General features: G+C 37.2%; 1 protein-coding gene across 1 annotated transcript in view; it reads right to left on the reverse strand.

The window, feature by feature from the left end:
* LOC133571958 (otoferlin-like) overlaps positions 1-16733 on the reverse strand; it is a 108104-nt gene that overhangs the window by 91108 nt on the left and 263 nt on the right. Inside the window, exons 2-7 of the mRNA XM_061924521.1 lie at positions 8360-8414; positions 8163-8294; positions 7171-7233; positions 2435-2519; positions 2210-2369; positions 1961-2147 (exon numbers count right to left, since the gene is read on the reverse strand). Coding sequence (XP_061780505.1) covers positions 1961-2147; positions 2210-2369; positions 2435-2519; positions 7171-7233; positions 8163-8294; positions 8360-8414 — 682 coding nt within the window. The remainder of the gene's footprint in view (positions 1-1960; positions 2148-2209; positions 2370-2434; positions 2520-7170; positions 7234-8162; positions 8295-8359; positions 8415-16733) is intronic.

Here is a 16733-nt window from a genome sequence, read left to right on the forward strand (position 1 = left end):
GAGTGGACCGACACCAGCAGATGACATGGCACCCCAAACCATCACTGATGGTGGAAACTTTACACTAGACTTCAGGCAACGTGGATCCTGTGCCTCTCCTGTCTTCCTCCAGACTCTGGGACCTCGATTTCCAAAGGAAATGCAAAATTTGCTTTCGTCAGAAAACATGACTTTGGACCACTCAGCAGCAGTCCAGCTCTTTTTTTCCTTAGCCCAGGTGAGACGCTTTTCGCGCTGTTTCTTGGTCAACAGTGGCTTGACACGAGGTATGCGGCAGTTGAAACCCATGTCTTTCAAGCGTCTCTTGGTGGTGGATCTTGAAGCACTGACTCCAGCAGCTGTCCACTCCTTCTGAATCTCCCCCCACATTTTTGAATGGGTTTTTTTTCACAATCTTGACCAGGGCGCGGTGATCCCTATCGCTTGTACACTTTTTCTGACCACAGGTTTTCCTTCCCTTTGCCTCTCCATTAATGTGTTTGGACACAGAGCTCTGAGAACAGCCAGCCTCTTCAGCAATAACCTTTTGTGTCTTTCCCTCCTTGTGCAATGTGTCGATGGTTGCCTTTTGGACAGCTGTCAAATCTGAAGTCTTCCCCATGTTTGTGTAGGCTTCAGAACTGGACTGAGAGACCATTTAAAGCCCTTTGCAGGTGTTTTGAGTTAATCAGCTGATTAGTTTGTGGCACCAGGTGTCTTCAAAATTTAACCCTTACACAATATTCTAATTTTGTGACACACTGAATTTTGGATTTTCATTTGTTGCCACTTCAAATCATCAAAATTAAATGAAATAAACATTTGAATGCATCAGTCTGTTTGCAATGAATAAATATAATGTACAAGTTACACCTTTTGAATGCAATTACTGAAATAAATCAAGTTTTTCAAAATATTCTAATTTACTGGCTTTTACTTGTATATCGTGTATCACAATATGGCCTTAAAATATCGCAATATTAAAAAAAGGCCATATCGCCCAGCCCTAGTTCAATGATGCCATTTCTGTTTGTCATGTATACTTTTGTCTATTTTGTGTTTATCCTTGAATAAACAGGTCAGTTTCTTGTTACCAACCATTGTGTATTATTCAAACTCCCCTAATTCAGCTGGCTAGTTGTTATCAAGAGTACTAAAACCCTTTTCAACATGATTCATGCTCGGATAGGCCGTTATCGGTCAGTATCGGTATCGGTCAGTATCGGTATCGGATCGGAAGTGCAAAAACAATATCGGTATCGGATCGGAAGTGCAAAAACCTGGATCGGGACATCCCTAATTTACACAACGTGACAACTTCACTGGTTTAGGGTTTTGTAGAAAATGTATCAAAGGTATGTGTCATGTCTGTGTAATCATGTTTTGTCTTAGTCATGTTTTGTTTAGTTTCTGGCTTTTCACTCCCTTGTCTTGTTTCCATGATTACCCATTAGTTTCACCTTTTTCCACGTTTGGACTCATTGTGCACTCTTGTTTGTCACCATAGCAACCCATTAGTTTTCACCTGTCACGTCACGCACCGGTTTCACGTTTTGAGTCACGCACCTGTTTTCGTTAATCATGTCTGTAGTATTTAAGTTCATTGCTTTTCAGTTTGTCTTTCTGGTGACATCCCCACATTTATGCTCTGCACAGTTCGGACTCTTTTTTCATGTCCATCGTTCACGCTGCTCCTTTTTGTCCATGCCGAGTAAGTTTTGTTTATTATTGCCACAGTTAGTGTTTTTTGTTGTTCATAGTTTTTGCCTTTGTGCAAGCATTTGGTTTCATAGTTTGTTCTCCGCCATTGTGCGCGCCTTTTGTTTACTTCCTTTTTTTGTAGTTTAAATAAAAATGTACTTACATTCCCGTCTCGCCCGAGCCAACTTTCCGTTACCTTCGAGAAAAACTAAACCCCAGGACCAAGTCATGACAGTATGTGACTTTTGTCCGTGTGTGTTCATTTTCTAGTGTCACTCGCCTTCTGCCCAGCAAACTGCACTTGGACATAAGGGTCCACCAGGTCTTTGTTCTCGCCTATGAACGCCTTCTTGACGTTGGCCATGATGCTGGTGTTCATCCTGGGCAGACCCTCGGCTCTGTAGACCTTCAGGTAGTAGCGGGCCCACTGGCGCTCGGCCGGGACCCCCTCCGGGATCAAGAGGTTGCTGGAGGACAACGACAGCAGTCGGAACTCCACAAGTCCTACGATGGAGTGACGGTAGGTTACCCTTCCACGTCGTCTTCGTCCGACTCGTTCGCCTTGCGCGGCGTCTTGACGGCGTCTCCCTTGGCGACCACGGCGACGTCGCACTTGACGTAGCCTTTGCACCCGGCCGTGATGTCGTCAGGGTCGGACAGCAGAGCCCATTTGTGGTTGAACTGATGTTCTAAAGACAGGAACGAACAGTTGGGGTGAGGACTACGGTGGTTTACCTCTGCTTGAAGGCCTCACCTGGCTGGGAGTAGATGGTGCCCACGTCCATTTTGAAAGTCCCCACCAGGGTCCCGCTTCGCAGGAGGTTTTTGGAGTGGATCACCTACAAAGGTGGCACAGTTGATATAAGTCAGTGCTCACCATTCTCATTAATCCTGATTCTAATTTTGCATGACCGTAAGTCTTGAACTATAGAAAGCCTTTCAATGGTCGGAATCTGCGCTTTTGAGTGTTATAGGAGTTATTAGGGTAATCTACGTCACAGCAGCTCAGACCAGGAACAAAGCAGAGTGGGCGGGGTTTGTTTTCAGGGCAGCCAGCCCCAAACGCACGTGTCAGGATCAAATGCGGAAGCAGATTTTTACGTGATAATATATCATATTGTAGGTGTTTATTACACTTTGCATTCATATGTTGCTGTTTTGTTACATTTTTGGTGTGTTTTGCGTGATTGTAAAAGATACACAACTATAGAGGAGCTGGTTTGAGAAGTAAAAGATGTTCATATGTTGTTAATATTCAGTGTTTTATCGTTCATAGTTAATATTGTAAATCCCACGTAAAAGAGGAGCGATGTTCATATGTTGTTAATATTCAGGGTTTTATTGTTCATAGTTAAGATTGTAAATCCCACGTAAAAGAGGAGCGATGTTCATATGTTAATATTCAGTGTTTTATCGTTCATAGTTAATATTGTAAATCCTGTGTAAAAAAGGAGCGATGTTCATATGTTGTTAATATTCAGTGTTTTATTGTTCATAGTTAATATTGTAAATCCCGCGTAAAAAAGGAGCGATGTTCATATGTTGTTAATATTCAGTGTTTTATTGTTCATAGTTAATATTGTAAATGCCACGTAAAAGAGGAGCGATGTTTATATGTTGTTAATATTCAGTGTTTTATTGTTCATAGTTAATATTGTAAATCCCACGTAAAAGAGGAGCGATGTTCATATGTTGTTAATATTCAGTGTTTTATTTTTTATAGTTAATATTGTAAATCCCACGTAAAAGAGGAGCGATGTTCATATGTTGTTGATATTCAGTGTTTTATTGTTCATAGTTAATATTGTAAATCCCGCGTAAAAAAGGAGCGATGTTCATATGTTGTTAATATTCAGTGTTTTATTGTTCATAGTTAATGTTGTAAATCCCACGTAAAAGAGGAGCGATGTTCATATGTTGTTAATATTCAGTGTTTTATTGTTCATAGTTAATATTGTAAATCCAGCGTAAAAGAGGAGCGATGTTCATATGTTGTTAATATTCAGTGTTTTATCGTTCATAGTTAATATTGTAAATCCCGTGTAAAAGAGGTGCGATGTTCATATGTTGTTAATATTCAGTCTTTTATTTTTCATAGTTAATATTGTAAATCCCACGTAAAAGATGAGCGATGTTCATATGGTTAATATTCAGTGTTTTATCGTTCATAGTTAATATTGTAAATCCCACGTAAAAGAGGAGCGATGTTCATTGGTTGTTAATATTCAGGGTTTTATTGTTCATAGTTAATATTGTAAATCCCACGTAAAAGAGGAGTGATCATATGTTGTTAATATTCAGTGTTTTATCATTGATAATTAATATTGTAAATCCCGTGTAAAAAAGGAGCGATGTTCATATGTTGTTAATATTCAGTGTTTTATTGTTCATAGTTAATATTGTAAATCCCGAGTAAAAGAGGAGCGATGTTCATATGTTGTTAATATTCAGTGTTTTATCGTTCATAGTTAATATTGTAAATCCCGTGTAAAAGAGGAGCGATGTTCATATGTTGTTAATATTCAGTGTTTTATCGTTCATAGTTAATATTGTAAATCCCGAGTAAAAGAGGAGCGATCATCCAGCCATCCATCCATTTTCTACCGCTTATTCCCTTCGGGGTCGCGGGGGGCGCTGGAGCCTATCTCAGCTACAATCGGGCGGAAGGCGGGGTACACCCTGGACAAGTCGCCACTTAATCGCAGGGCCAACACAGATAGACAGACAACATTCACACTCACATTCACACACTAGGGCCAATTTAGTGTTGTCAATATGTTGTTAATATTCAGTGTTTTGTCATTGATAGTTAATATTGTAAATCCCGTGTAAAAAAGGAGCGATGTTCATATGTTGTTGATATTCAGTGTTTTATTGTTCATAGTTAATATTGTAAATCCCGCGTAAAAGATGAGCAATGTTCATATGTTGTTAATATTCAGTGTTTTGTTGTTCATAATTAATATTGTAAATCTCACGTAAAAGAGGAGCGATGTTCATATGTTCTTAATATTCAGGGTTTTATGGTTCATAGTTAATATTGTAAATCCCACGTAAAAGAGGTGCGATGTTCATATGTTGTTAATATTCAGGGTATTATCGTTCATAGTTAATATTGTAAATCCTGTGTAAAAAAGGAGCGATGTTCATATGTTGTTAATATTCAGTGTTTTATTGTTCATAGTTAATATTGTAAATCCCACGTAAAAGAGGAGTGATGTTCATATGTTGTTAATATTCAGTGTTTTATTGTTAATAGTTAATATTGTAAATCCCGTGTAAAAGAGGAGCGATGTTCATATGTTGTTAATATTCAGTGTTTTTTGTTCATAGTTAATATTGTAAATCCCACGTAAAAAAGGAGCGATGTTCATATGTTGTTAATATTCAGTGTTTTATTGTTCATAGTTAATATTGTAAATCCCGCGTAAAAAAGGAGCGATGTTCATATGTTGTTAATATTCAGTGTTTTATTGTTAATAGTTAATATTGTAAATCCCATGTAAAAGAGGAACGATGTTCATATGTTGTTAATATTCAGGGTTTTATCGTTCATAGTTAATATTGTAAATCCCGCGTAAAAGAGGAGCGATGTTCATATGTTAATATTCAGTGTTTTATCGTTCATAGTTAATATTGTAAATCCCACGAAAAAAGAGGAGTGATGTTCATATGTTGTTAATATTCAGTGTTTTATCGTTCATAGTTAATATTGTAAATCCCGTGTAAAAAAGGAGCAATGTTCATGTGTTGTTAATATTCAGTGTTTTATCGTTCATAGTTAATATTGTAAATCCCGTGTAAAAAAGGAGCAATGTTCATGTGTTGTTAATATTCAGTGTTTTATCGTTCATAGTTAATATTGTAAATCCCACGTAAAAGAGGAGTGATCATATGTTGTTAATATTCAGTGTTTTATTGTTCATAGTTAATATTGTAAATCCCGTATAAAAAAGGAGCGATGTTCATATGTTTTAATATTCAGTGTTTTATTGTCCATAGTTAATATTGTAAATCCCGTGTAAAAAAGGAGCGATGTTCATATGTTGTTAATATTCAGTGTTTTATTGTTCACAGTTAATATTGTAAATCCCACGTAAAAGAGGAGTGATCATATGTTGTTAATATTCAGTGTTTTATCATTCATAGTTAATATTGTAAATCCCGAGTAAAAGAGGAGCGATGTTCATATGTTGTTAATATTCAGTGTTTTATTGTTCATAGTTAATATTGTAAATCCCGTGTAAAAAAGGAGCGATGTTCATATGTTGTTAATATTCAGTGTTTTATCGTTCATAATTAATATTGTAAATCCCACATAAAAGATGAGCGATGTTGTTAATATTCAGTGTTTTATCAGTAAATCCCACTTTCTTTATTTTCATGTACATTCTGGGTGTCCCATTCAGTAAAAAACTGTAAAATTATAACATAACATTTTTAGATCTCTATCGGACATTGTGACTTTTGGTATTAGTGTTTGTGAAAAAAAGGGACCCAAACCCACATACTCTAAATGTATATATATATATATATATATATATATATATATATATATATATATATATATGTATATATATATATATATGTATATATATATTAGAGATGTCCGATAATGGCTTTTTTGCCGATATCCGATATTCCGATATTGTCCAACTCTTGATTACCGATTCCGATATCAAGCGATACCGATATATACAGTGGTGGAATTAACACATTATTATGCCTAATTTTGTTGTGATGCCCCGCTGGATGCATTAAACAATGTAACAAGGTTTTCCAAAATAAATCAACTAAAGTTATGGAAAAAAAAATGCCAACATGGCACTGCCATATTTATTATTGAAGTCACAAAGTGCATTATTTTTTTTCAACATGCCTCAAAACAGCAGCTTGGAATTTGGGACATGCTCTCCCTGAGAGAGCATGAGGAGGTTGAGGTGGGCGGGGTTGAGGTGGGTGGTAGCGGGGGGGTGTATATTGTAGCGTCCCGGAAGAGTTAGTGCTGCAAGGGGTTCTGGGTATTTGTTCTGTTGTGTTACGGTGCTGATGTTCTCCCCAAATGTGTTTGTCATTCTTGTTTGGTGTGGGTTCACAGTGTGGCGCATATTTGTAACGGTGTTAAAGTTGTTTATACGGCCACCCTCAGTGTGACCTGTATGGCTGTTGACCAAGTATGCGTTGCATTCACTTGTGTGTGTGAAAAGCCGTAGATATTATGTGACCGGGCCGGCACGCAAAGGCAGTGCCTTTAAGGTTTATTGGCGCTCTGTACTTCACCCCTACGTCCGTGTACACAGCGGCGTTTTAAAAAGTCATACATTTTACTTTTTGAAACTGATACCGATAATTTCCGATATTACATTTTAAAGCATTTATCAGCCGATAATATCGGACATCTATAATATATATGTATATATATATATGTATATATTAAATACTGTACTATCAGCAACAATAAGCACAATAAATAAAACACTTTTAACTTACAGACAACTTGAGGATCTTGTCAAACATGACATCTGGAGGGACGTGGAAGTCGAAGACAAAATACTGGAAAAGAAAAAGATCATGTGTTAGAATAGCAAAAGGTAAAAAAAAAAATCTTTAGTATTTTTAGTTTTTATTTGCTATTTTTCTGTAATTATTGCACAACATATTTATTAATTAAAAAAAATTGCACAACATATTTATTAATTTAAAAAAGAGTTAATTTTCTTGTGTTAAGGTATAAATAAATCAATTAAGAAAATAGGGAATGAAAACATGGTGTATATATATATATATATATATATATATATATATATATAAGAATATATATATATTTATATATATGTATATTCCTTTGTATGTACAGTATAATAGAATAGAGTATATACACTGTGTGTGTACCGTACTTCAACATTTTTTTTGATTGATTTAAACAATTCCAACACCAACCAACTCAGCTCATTCAGGACATTCCTGCTATTAATTTCCCCCCAAAAAATCTCGCTTTTCCCAAAATTCCCAAATTTCCAGGAAATTCCCATTGAAATGACTGGGACATTTTTCCAAGTTGCACAATTCCCACATTTTTCTACCTATTCAAGCCATTCCAACATCAACACATTCCACTCATCCTGGACATTCAAACTAACACTTTCCCAAGTTCCAAACCAAATTCCGTTTTTTTCCTGGAAATTCAAACCATTCCAACATTCAAACTATTCTTACATTCGTACTACATTCTGTCAGGATTTCAGTTCATGATTGATTATTATCTTGTGTGATGACTGTATTATGAAAATAGTATCATGAATCAATTTAAGTGGACCCCGACTTAAACAAGTTGAAAAACTTATTGGGGTGTTACCATTTAGTGGTCAATTGTACGGAATATGTACTTCACTGTGCAACCTACTAATAAAAGTTTCAATCAAAAAAACAAGTTTCCTTTGAAATGCACCATTTCTATGATATATTACTGTATAGGGACTCACCTCATTGTAATAAGGACAGTTGGTAGATTCCTTCATGGAAGTGTACTTTTTATCCTCTCCGATCTCCACACACACCATGGGGTCCATGTTGAGACCCACCAGCTGCCGGGCCTCGATCACGGTCACACTCACCTGCAACCCACGCTCAATCAATGATCAAATACACTTTTTTCCAGCAAGTCCGACCCTCCTCTTACTTGGTAATCTACGGGCCGTCCAGAACTGGGCTCCATCTTTATGTCAGGTTTGGACCTGTGTATCAGTGACATTAAGTCAAGTAACTGGGCTAGACAGTGGAACCTCGATTTACAGTCCTGGTCAAAAGTTTGTAAAGAACATCATGTCATGGCTGTCTTGAGTTTCCAATCATTTCTACAACTCTTATTTTTTTGTGATGTAGTGATTGGAACACATACTTGTTGGTCACAAAAAGCATTCATGAAGTTTGCTTCTTTTATGAATTTATTATGGCTCTACTGAAAATGTGCTGGGTCAAAAGTATACATACAGCAATGTTAATATTTGCTTACATGTCCCTTGGCAAGTTTACCTGCAATAAGGCACTTTTGGCTTGAATTTTTGACCACAAAATTGGCGCAGTTCAGCTAAATGTGTTGCTTTTCTGACACGGACTTGTTTCTTCAGCATTGTCCACACCTTTAAGTCAGGACTTTTAAAACCTTCATTCTAGTCTGATTTAGCCATTCCTTTACCACTTTTGATGTGTGTTTGGGGTAGGGCTGGGCCTTTTATTAATATCTGGATATTTTTAGGCCATGTCACGATACATCATATATATGTGGATATTTTGCCTTAGCCTTGAATGAACACTTGATGCATATAATCCATACTTGCCAACCTTGAGACCTCCGATTTCGGGTGGGGGGTGGAGGGCGTGGTCGGGTGTGGGGCGAGGGCGTGGTTAAGAGGGGAGGAGTATATTATGGCGTCACATTAGTGCCAAAAATCCGAGCGCATAAAAACTGTTATCGCGCGCTGATTCTCCACTTTGTGCGCGCGCGCGACACCCTTTTGCGCGCGCGTGGTGCTTTTTTGCGCGCGCGGTGCCTTTCTGTGCGCTCTCTGTGTACTCCTGGCATCTCTCCTCGCGCTGTCATGTTTCTTTTTGGCACTTTGGGGGCGGGTATGCTTAGACGGCCCCTTCTTTCTGATTGGTCAGGCGAAAAACGCTAAAAAATGCTCGGAGCCAATCAGAAGTATAGCAGGGCGGGTCATCGTCAATATGTATCAAGATTTACGGAGGAAGAAGTGGATAAAAAAATGTCGCGCGCTGATGAAGGTTATTTCATACCACATAAACACAATACAGGGTAATACAAAATGTGAGCCAAATAAATAATAAGACAACAAACACCATAATCACATCTTTCAGCCAGAACTGGTCCACCAGCAATAACATCCAACCATAACATTATTTTATATTTTCACTTCTTCTTGAACATTTGTTTTCTAATTTATGGAATTTCTTTGGATTCAGCCATAAAATTAATGAAATAATCTTTGAATTTTGTTTTTAAAATGTTAAAAATAGCTTTTAATAATGTATTCTGAAACAGTTTAAAATAATCAGAGAACTGACTAACACTGACCCTACACAACTATGTTGCACAATTAAGTCTTTTTTTTTTTGTTAAAGCGAAAGAGGTAATTTCAACAGGTACAGCATCCTATGTCATATCTACATGTAATAAGATTTGTAACAAGGCAAACCGTTTGTAAATTGGTCGAAAATCGAGCAAGTTATGGTAATTTAATTAGTACATGTACCATTGACATCAATGTAATGATTGAGGCTAGATGTCCGAGGTAAGATGGCTACAACGTTGCTACACTGGAGAATGATTGGTCATATGAAAAATGCTCACAGCCAATCAGAAAGAAGGGGCCGTCTAAGCATACCCGCCCCCAAAGTGCCAAAAAGAAACATGACAGTGCGAGGAGAGATGCCAGGAGTACACAGAGAGCGCGCAGAAAGGCGTCGCGCGCGCGCAAAAAGGCACCACGCGTGCACAGAAAGGCACCGCGCGCGCAAAAAGGCACCACGCGCGCGCAAAAGGGTGTCGCGCGCGCGCACGAAGTGGGGAATCAGCGAGCGATAACAGTTTTTATGCGCTCGGATTTTTGGCACTAATGTGACGCCATAGTATATTGACAGCTAGAATTCACCATTCTACATCCTGAAAATATGCAAACAAAACTGTGTTTAGATAATTGATACTTCAAACTTGCCTGAATAAATCTTAAGGAATATAACATAACTTGGCTTCTGAGAGCTTCAAAATGCAATGAATAAAATGCTAAAGTTGTTGATAAACAAGCAATTATTTTAATAATTAAATATGGTCATTTTAAATGAATTATTATGATCATTTAAAATAAATTATTTCAAATATGTGTCATGTCTGTATAATGTTTTGTTTAGTTATTGGAATCCTTAGTTTCTGGCTTTTCACTCCCTTGTCTTGTTTCCATGATTACCCATTAGTTTCACCTGTTCCACGTTTGGACTCATTGTGCACTTTTGTTTTGTCACCATAGCAACCATTAGTTTTCACCTGTCACGTCACGCACCTGTTTCACGTTTTGAGTCACGCACCTGTTTTCGTTAATCATGTCTATAGTATTTAAGTTCATTGTTTTCAGTTTGTCGTTCTGACGACATACTGTCATGACTTGGTCTTGGTTGTTTGCTTTTCCGGAATGCAACGGAAAGTTGGCTCGGGCGAGACGGGAATGTAAGTACATTTTTATTTAACACTATAACTTCAAAACAAGAAAGTAGTGATGGGTTGATGAGGCGTCATGAAGCGTTTCGACACATTGCAAAACTGTATTGATACTGTGTCGATACTGTGTCACTAAATACTGACATCTGCTGGACATTAAAAATCCCTACAGGCAACCTATGGACCGACTCAACTGACACTGATTTGATGCCCTAGTACAGGGGTCGCCAACCTTTTTGAAACCAAAAACTACTTCTTGGGTACTGATTAATGCGAAGGGCTACCAGTTTGATACACACTTGAATAAATAAATATATTGTCATTTGTAAGTTACACGTAAGTGTGATTTAAACAAGAATAGCTAAATAAATAAATGTATATATATAAAAAAATGGGTATTTCTGTCTGTCATTCCGTCGTACATTTTTTTTTCCTTTTACGGAAGGTTTTTTGTAGAGAATAAATGATGAAAAAAACACTTAATTGAACGGTTTAAAAGAGGAGAAAACATGAAAAAAATTTAAATAAAATTTTGAACCATAGTTTATCTTCAATTTCGACTCTTTATAATTCAAAATTCAACCGACAAAAAGAAGAGAAAAATTAGCTTATTTGAATCTTTTTGAACAAATTAAAAAAAGAATTTATGGAACATCATTAGTAATTTTTCCTGATTAAGATACATTTTAGAATTTTGATGACATGTTTTAAATTGGTTAAAATCCAATCTGCACTTTGTTAGAATATTTAACAAATTGGACCAAGCTATATTTCTAACAAAGACAAATCAGTATTTCTTCTAGATTTTCCAGAACAAAAATTTTAAAAGAAATTCAAAATACTTTGAAATAAGATTTAAATTTGAGTCTACAGATTTTCTAGATTTGCCAGAATAATTTTTTTGAATTTTAATCATAGTAAGTTTGAAGAAACATTTCACAAATATTCTTCGTTGAAAAAACAGAAGCTAAAATATTTATTATTCTTTACAATAAAAAATAAATAAATTTACTTGAACATTGATTTAAATTGTCAGGAAAGAAGAGGAAGAAATTTAAAAGGTAAAAAAGTATACTTGTTTAAAAATCCTAAAATAATTTTTAAGGTTGTATTTTTTCTCTAAAATTGTATTTCTAAAAGTAATAAGAAGCAAAGTAAAAAATAAATGAATTTATTTAAACAAGTGAAGACCCATCCATCCATCCATTTTCTACCGCTTATTCCAAGTGAAGACCAAGTCTTTAAAATATTTTCTTGGATTTTCAAATTCTATTTGAGTTTTGTCTCTTTTAGAATTATGTGGGCTTTGTACCGAGGATGTCGTTGTGGCTTGTGCAGCCCTTTGAGACACTTGTGATTTAGGGCTATATAAATAAAGATTGATTGATTGATTGATTGAAAAATGTCGAGCAAAGCGAGACCAGCTTGCTAGTAAATAAATAAAATTTAAAAAATAGAGGCAGCTCACTGGTAAGTGCTGCTCTTTGAGCTATTTTTAGAACAGGCCAGCGGGCGACTGATCTGGTCCTTACGGGCTACCTGGTGACCGCGGGCACCGCGTTGGTGACCCCTGCCCTAGTATATACAATAATAATATAAACCAAGTCATTGTATTTCATTTAGGATTATTTCATATCTTCATTTAAATAAAATATATGTTTATCTTTTTTAGATAGAGTCAATAAATAATGTGAACATGTATCATAACATGGAAATCTAAGAGAACGTGTTGTGGATGATTGTGGACTGGGTATTTTTTTAATTTAATTTTTTACACATTTTTATAAAAAATAAAAAATAAAAAAAAGTTTTTCCGACGTATTACATTTTAGACGATTTCTCTTAGTTATTATTTCACTGGCCGTAGAAAAGAGCCGCTCACAGGGCACAGAGGAGGCGTCAGTGCGACACAGTTGGCGTATCGGTCACGTGACCAAAACAGCTCATGATCGGTCACGTGACTTTCTAAAAGCGGTACGCGCACCGACACAGGGTTTTGCTCTATGAGCTCGACGCATGCGTCGATGCATCGGTGTTGCCGGACCCATCACTACAAGAAAGTAAACAAAAGGCGCGCACAATGGCGGAGAACAAACTATGAAAAACAAAAAGACTATAAACATGGAACAAAAACTTACTTTGGCATGGGACATGAAGCAGGATCTTAGAGGATGAAGAGTGTACAGAAGCATAAATGTGGAGATGTCGTCAGAACGACAAACTGAAAACAATGAACTTAAATACTACAGACATGATTAACGAAAACAGGTGCGTGACTCAAAACGTGAAACAGGTGCGTGACGTGACAGGTGAAAACTAATGGTTGCTATGGTGACAAAACAAAAGTGCACAATGAGTTCAAACGTGGAACAGGTGAAACTAATGGGTAATCATGGAAACAAGACAAGGGAGTGAAAAGCCAGAAACTAAAGATTCCAATAACTAAACAAAACATGATTATACAGACATGACAATGTGTTTATTTTAATGTATAATTCTATGGCTGGATGTAATAAGGAGTCAGAAAAAATACAAATAAAAATACAATTAATTTTGATGTTTTTAGCAAAATATAGTAAACATGTATTTTATTTATTTTTTTAAATTAATAAATATATTTATTTTTAGGTAAGATAAACATAATAATACAATGTATCTCTAGTCTGGATGATTTAGTTCTTGTCACCCTGTTGTCTTCCCGTCATAAAGAAAAGGCTGTCCTCACTCAGGTCCGCATGGAGTTGGAGGGGGCGTGGCCTCCAGCTCCGGCTGAAAATCGGGAGATTTTCGGGAGAGGCGCTGAATTTCGGGAGTCTCCCGGAAAATTCGGGAGGTTTGGCAAGTATGGTGATGTAGTGATTGGAGCACATACTTGTTGGTCACAAAAAACATTCATGAAGTTTGCTTCTTTTATGAATTTATTATGGCTCTACTGAAAATGTGAGCACATCTGCTTAGTATCTGACATCACATGGACAAAGATAAGACCTTCTGGAGGAAAGTTCTGTGGTCAGATGGAACAAAAAATGTAGCTGTCTGGCCACAATACCCAGCAATATGTTTGGAGGAGAAAAGGTGAGGCCTTTAATGGATGGAGTATGCTCTCTTGGTTGCTTTCCCTGCCAAACGATGGCGTCGTTGAAATTGTGTTTTTGTTTTGTTGTTTGACTATGCATGGTGCAACCGTATGTGTGCACTATGTTTTATTTATTGCTCATATTTTGTTTTTTTTGTAGTGTTTTACTTTTGTAGCTGTAATTAATAATAGCAGCGCTCCAGTGGCAGCTGGTTGCCTCAGCTATGTCCTTTTTTAATGTATTTCATGACCTTTGTGTTCTTTTATTTCTTTCGTTTTCATAACGAGATGGCGTGCTCTCTCTCTCTCTCGTAGTTGTTACGTTTTTCTTAGTTTCTTGCATTGAACAAAAGTCCTACCAGGTCAAATTTCTTGTGTGTAAAATAGGGGTGTAAAGGTACGTGTATTTGTATTGAACCGTTTCAGTACGGGAGTTTCGGTTCGGTACGGGGTTGTACCGAACGAGTTACTAAGCTAAAGTCTTAACAAGCTGCTTTGCTTCTTCTGCCTCTGTCTCAGCACCCAGCATTGTCCCACCCACACAACCATCTGATTGGTTACACACAAAGCAGTAGCAGCCAATCAGCAGTGCGTATTCAGAGCGCATTTAGTCAGTGCTTCAGCGTCGAGCAGATAGGTGTTTAGCAGGTAATCATCAGGCCGCGCACTCTCCCCAAATGATAATAAACACCTCCCAGTCAACTACTAGTAACATCACTATGAGCCTGTTGACCTTCTAGAAACTTTAAACTGCAGCTCAGCTCGCTCGCAGTCCTGGCTTGAGGTGAAGGCTAATTAGCTCGTAACGTTAGCTCATTTTGCAGTGTGTGTGTGTTTTACGGACAGAAAAGTTTTGAATGGCAGGGTCCCTGCTATCACATGTTGATAAAAATATAATAAAAATCAACTACAGGCTTCCCAAATGCTGTAATAAATTAAGCATGATGAGTTGACTTGAAACAGAAAAGTTTTGAATGGCAGGGTCCCTGCTATCACATGTTGATAAAAATATAATAAAAATCAACTACAGGCTTCCCAAATGCTGTAATAAATTAAGCATGATGAGTTGACTTGAAACAGAAAAGTTTTGAATGGCAGGGTCCCTGCTATCACATGTTGATAAAAATATAATAAAAATCAACTACAGGCTTCCCAAATGCTGTAATAAATTAAGCATGATGAGTTGACTTGAAACAGAAAAGTTTTGAATGGCAGGGTCCCTGCTATCACATGTTGATAAAAATATAATAAAAATCAACTACAGGCTTCCCAAATGCTGTAATAAATTAAGCATGATTAGTTGACTTGAAACAGAAAAGTTTTGAATGGCAGGGTCCCTGCTATCACATGTTGATAAAAAATATAATAAAAATCAACTACAGGCTTCCCAAATGCTGTAATAAATTAGGCATGATGAGTTGACTTGAAACTGTAAGAAAAGTTTTGTCATTTTATTTAATCTGAGCAACAACTTGAGACATTTTAATGTTGTTTAACGTGGGCAGATGTATTATAGTGTTCCCAATGTTAAAAGGATAAAGCCATTGTTTGCAAATTTGGTAAATAAATAACCCAAAAATGTATATTTTGTTGTTTTCTTACTGTACCGAAAATGAACCGAACCGTGACCTCTAAACCGAGGTACGTACCGAACCGAAATTGTTGTGTACCGTTACACCCCTAGTGTCAAACATACTTGATCAATAAATCGGATTCAGATTCTGGGGGTTAAAGTTAGTTTTTTTTTGTGATTTCTGACCGTGTGTGAGGGCACCAAAGGGGCTTCTATGTGTGCGTGCACGTAGACCGAGCAGCGCATACAGGACAGTTCAGCTTGTTGTTGTTCTTTTGGCTTGTTATTAATGTCATGACTTGGTCCTGGGGTTTAGTTTTTCTCGAAGGCAACGGAAAGTTGGCTCGGGCGAGACGGGAATGAAGGTACATTTTTTATTTAAACTACAAAAACAGGAAGTAAACAAAAGGCGCGCACAATGGCGGAGAACAAACTATGAAACCAAATACTTGCACAAAGGCAAAAACTATGAACAACAATAAACACTAACTGTGGCAATAATAAACAAAACTTACTTGGCAGGGACAAAAAGGAGCAGCGTGAACGATGGACATGAAAAAATAGCAGCAAGGGTCTTAAGGGTGTGTGGAGAGTGTGCAGAAGCATAAATGTGGAGATGTCACCAGAAAGACAAACTGAAAACACTGAACTTAAATACTACAGACATGATTAACGAAAACAGGTGTGTGACTCAAAACGTGAAACAGGTGCGTGACGTGACAGGTGAAAACTAATGGGTTGCTATGGTGACAAACAAGAGTGCACAATGAGTGCAAACGCGGAACAGGTGAAACTAATGGGTAATCATGGAAACAAGACAAGGGAGTGAAAAGCCAGAAACTAAAGAGTCCAATAACTAAAAACATCCATCCATCCATCCATTTTCTACCGCTTATTCCCTTTGGGGTCGCGGGGGGCGCTGGAGCCTATCTCAGCTACAATCGGGCGGAAGGCGGGGTACACCCTGGACAAGTCGCCACCTCATCGCAGGGCCAACACAGATAGACAGACAACATTAACTAAAAACATGACTAAAACAAAACATGATTACACAGACATGACAATTAAAGCGAAAGCTGATCCGTCCCCTCTTTGTTATGTTGGTTCGATACACAGTACTGTATAGAACTTTATATTGTGTTCAAACCTTCACTAAAATATGGACTTTTATTCAA

Source organism: Nerophis lumbriciformis, linkage group LG29 (assembly GCF_033978685.3).
Source record: "Nerophis lumbriciformis linkage group LG29, RoL_Nlum_v2.1, whole genome shotgun sequence".
Lineage (NCBI taxonomy): Eukaryota > Metazoa > Chordata > Actinopteri > Syngnathiformes > Syngnathidae > Nerophis > Nerophis lumbriciformis.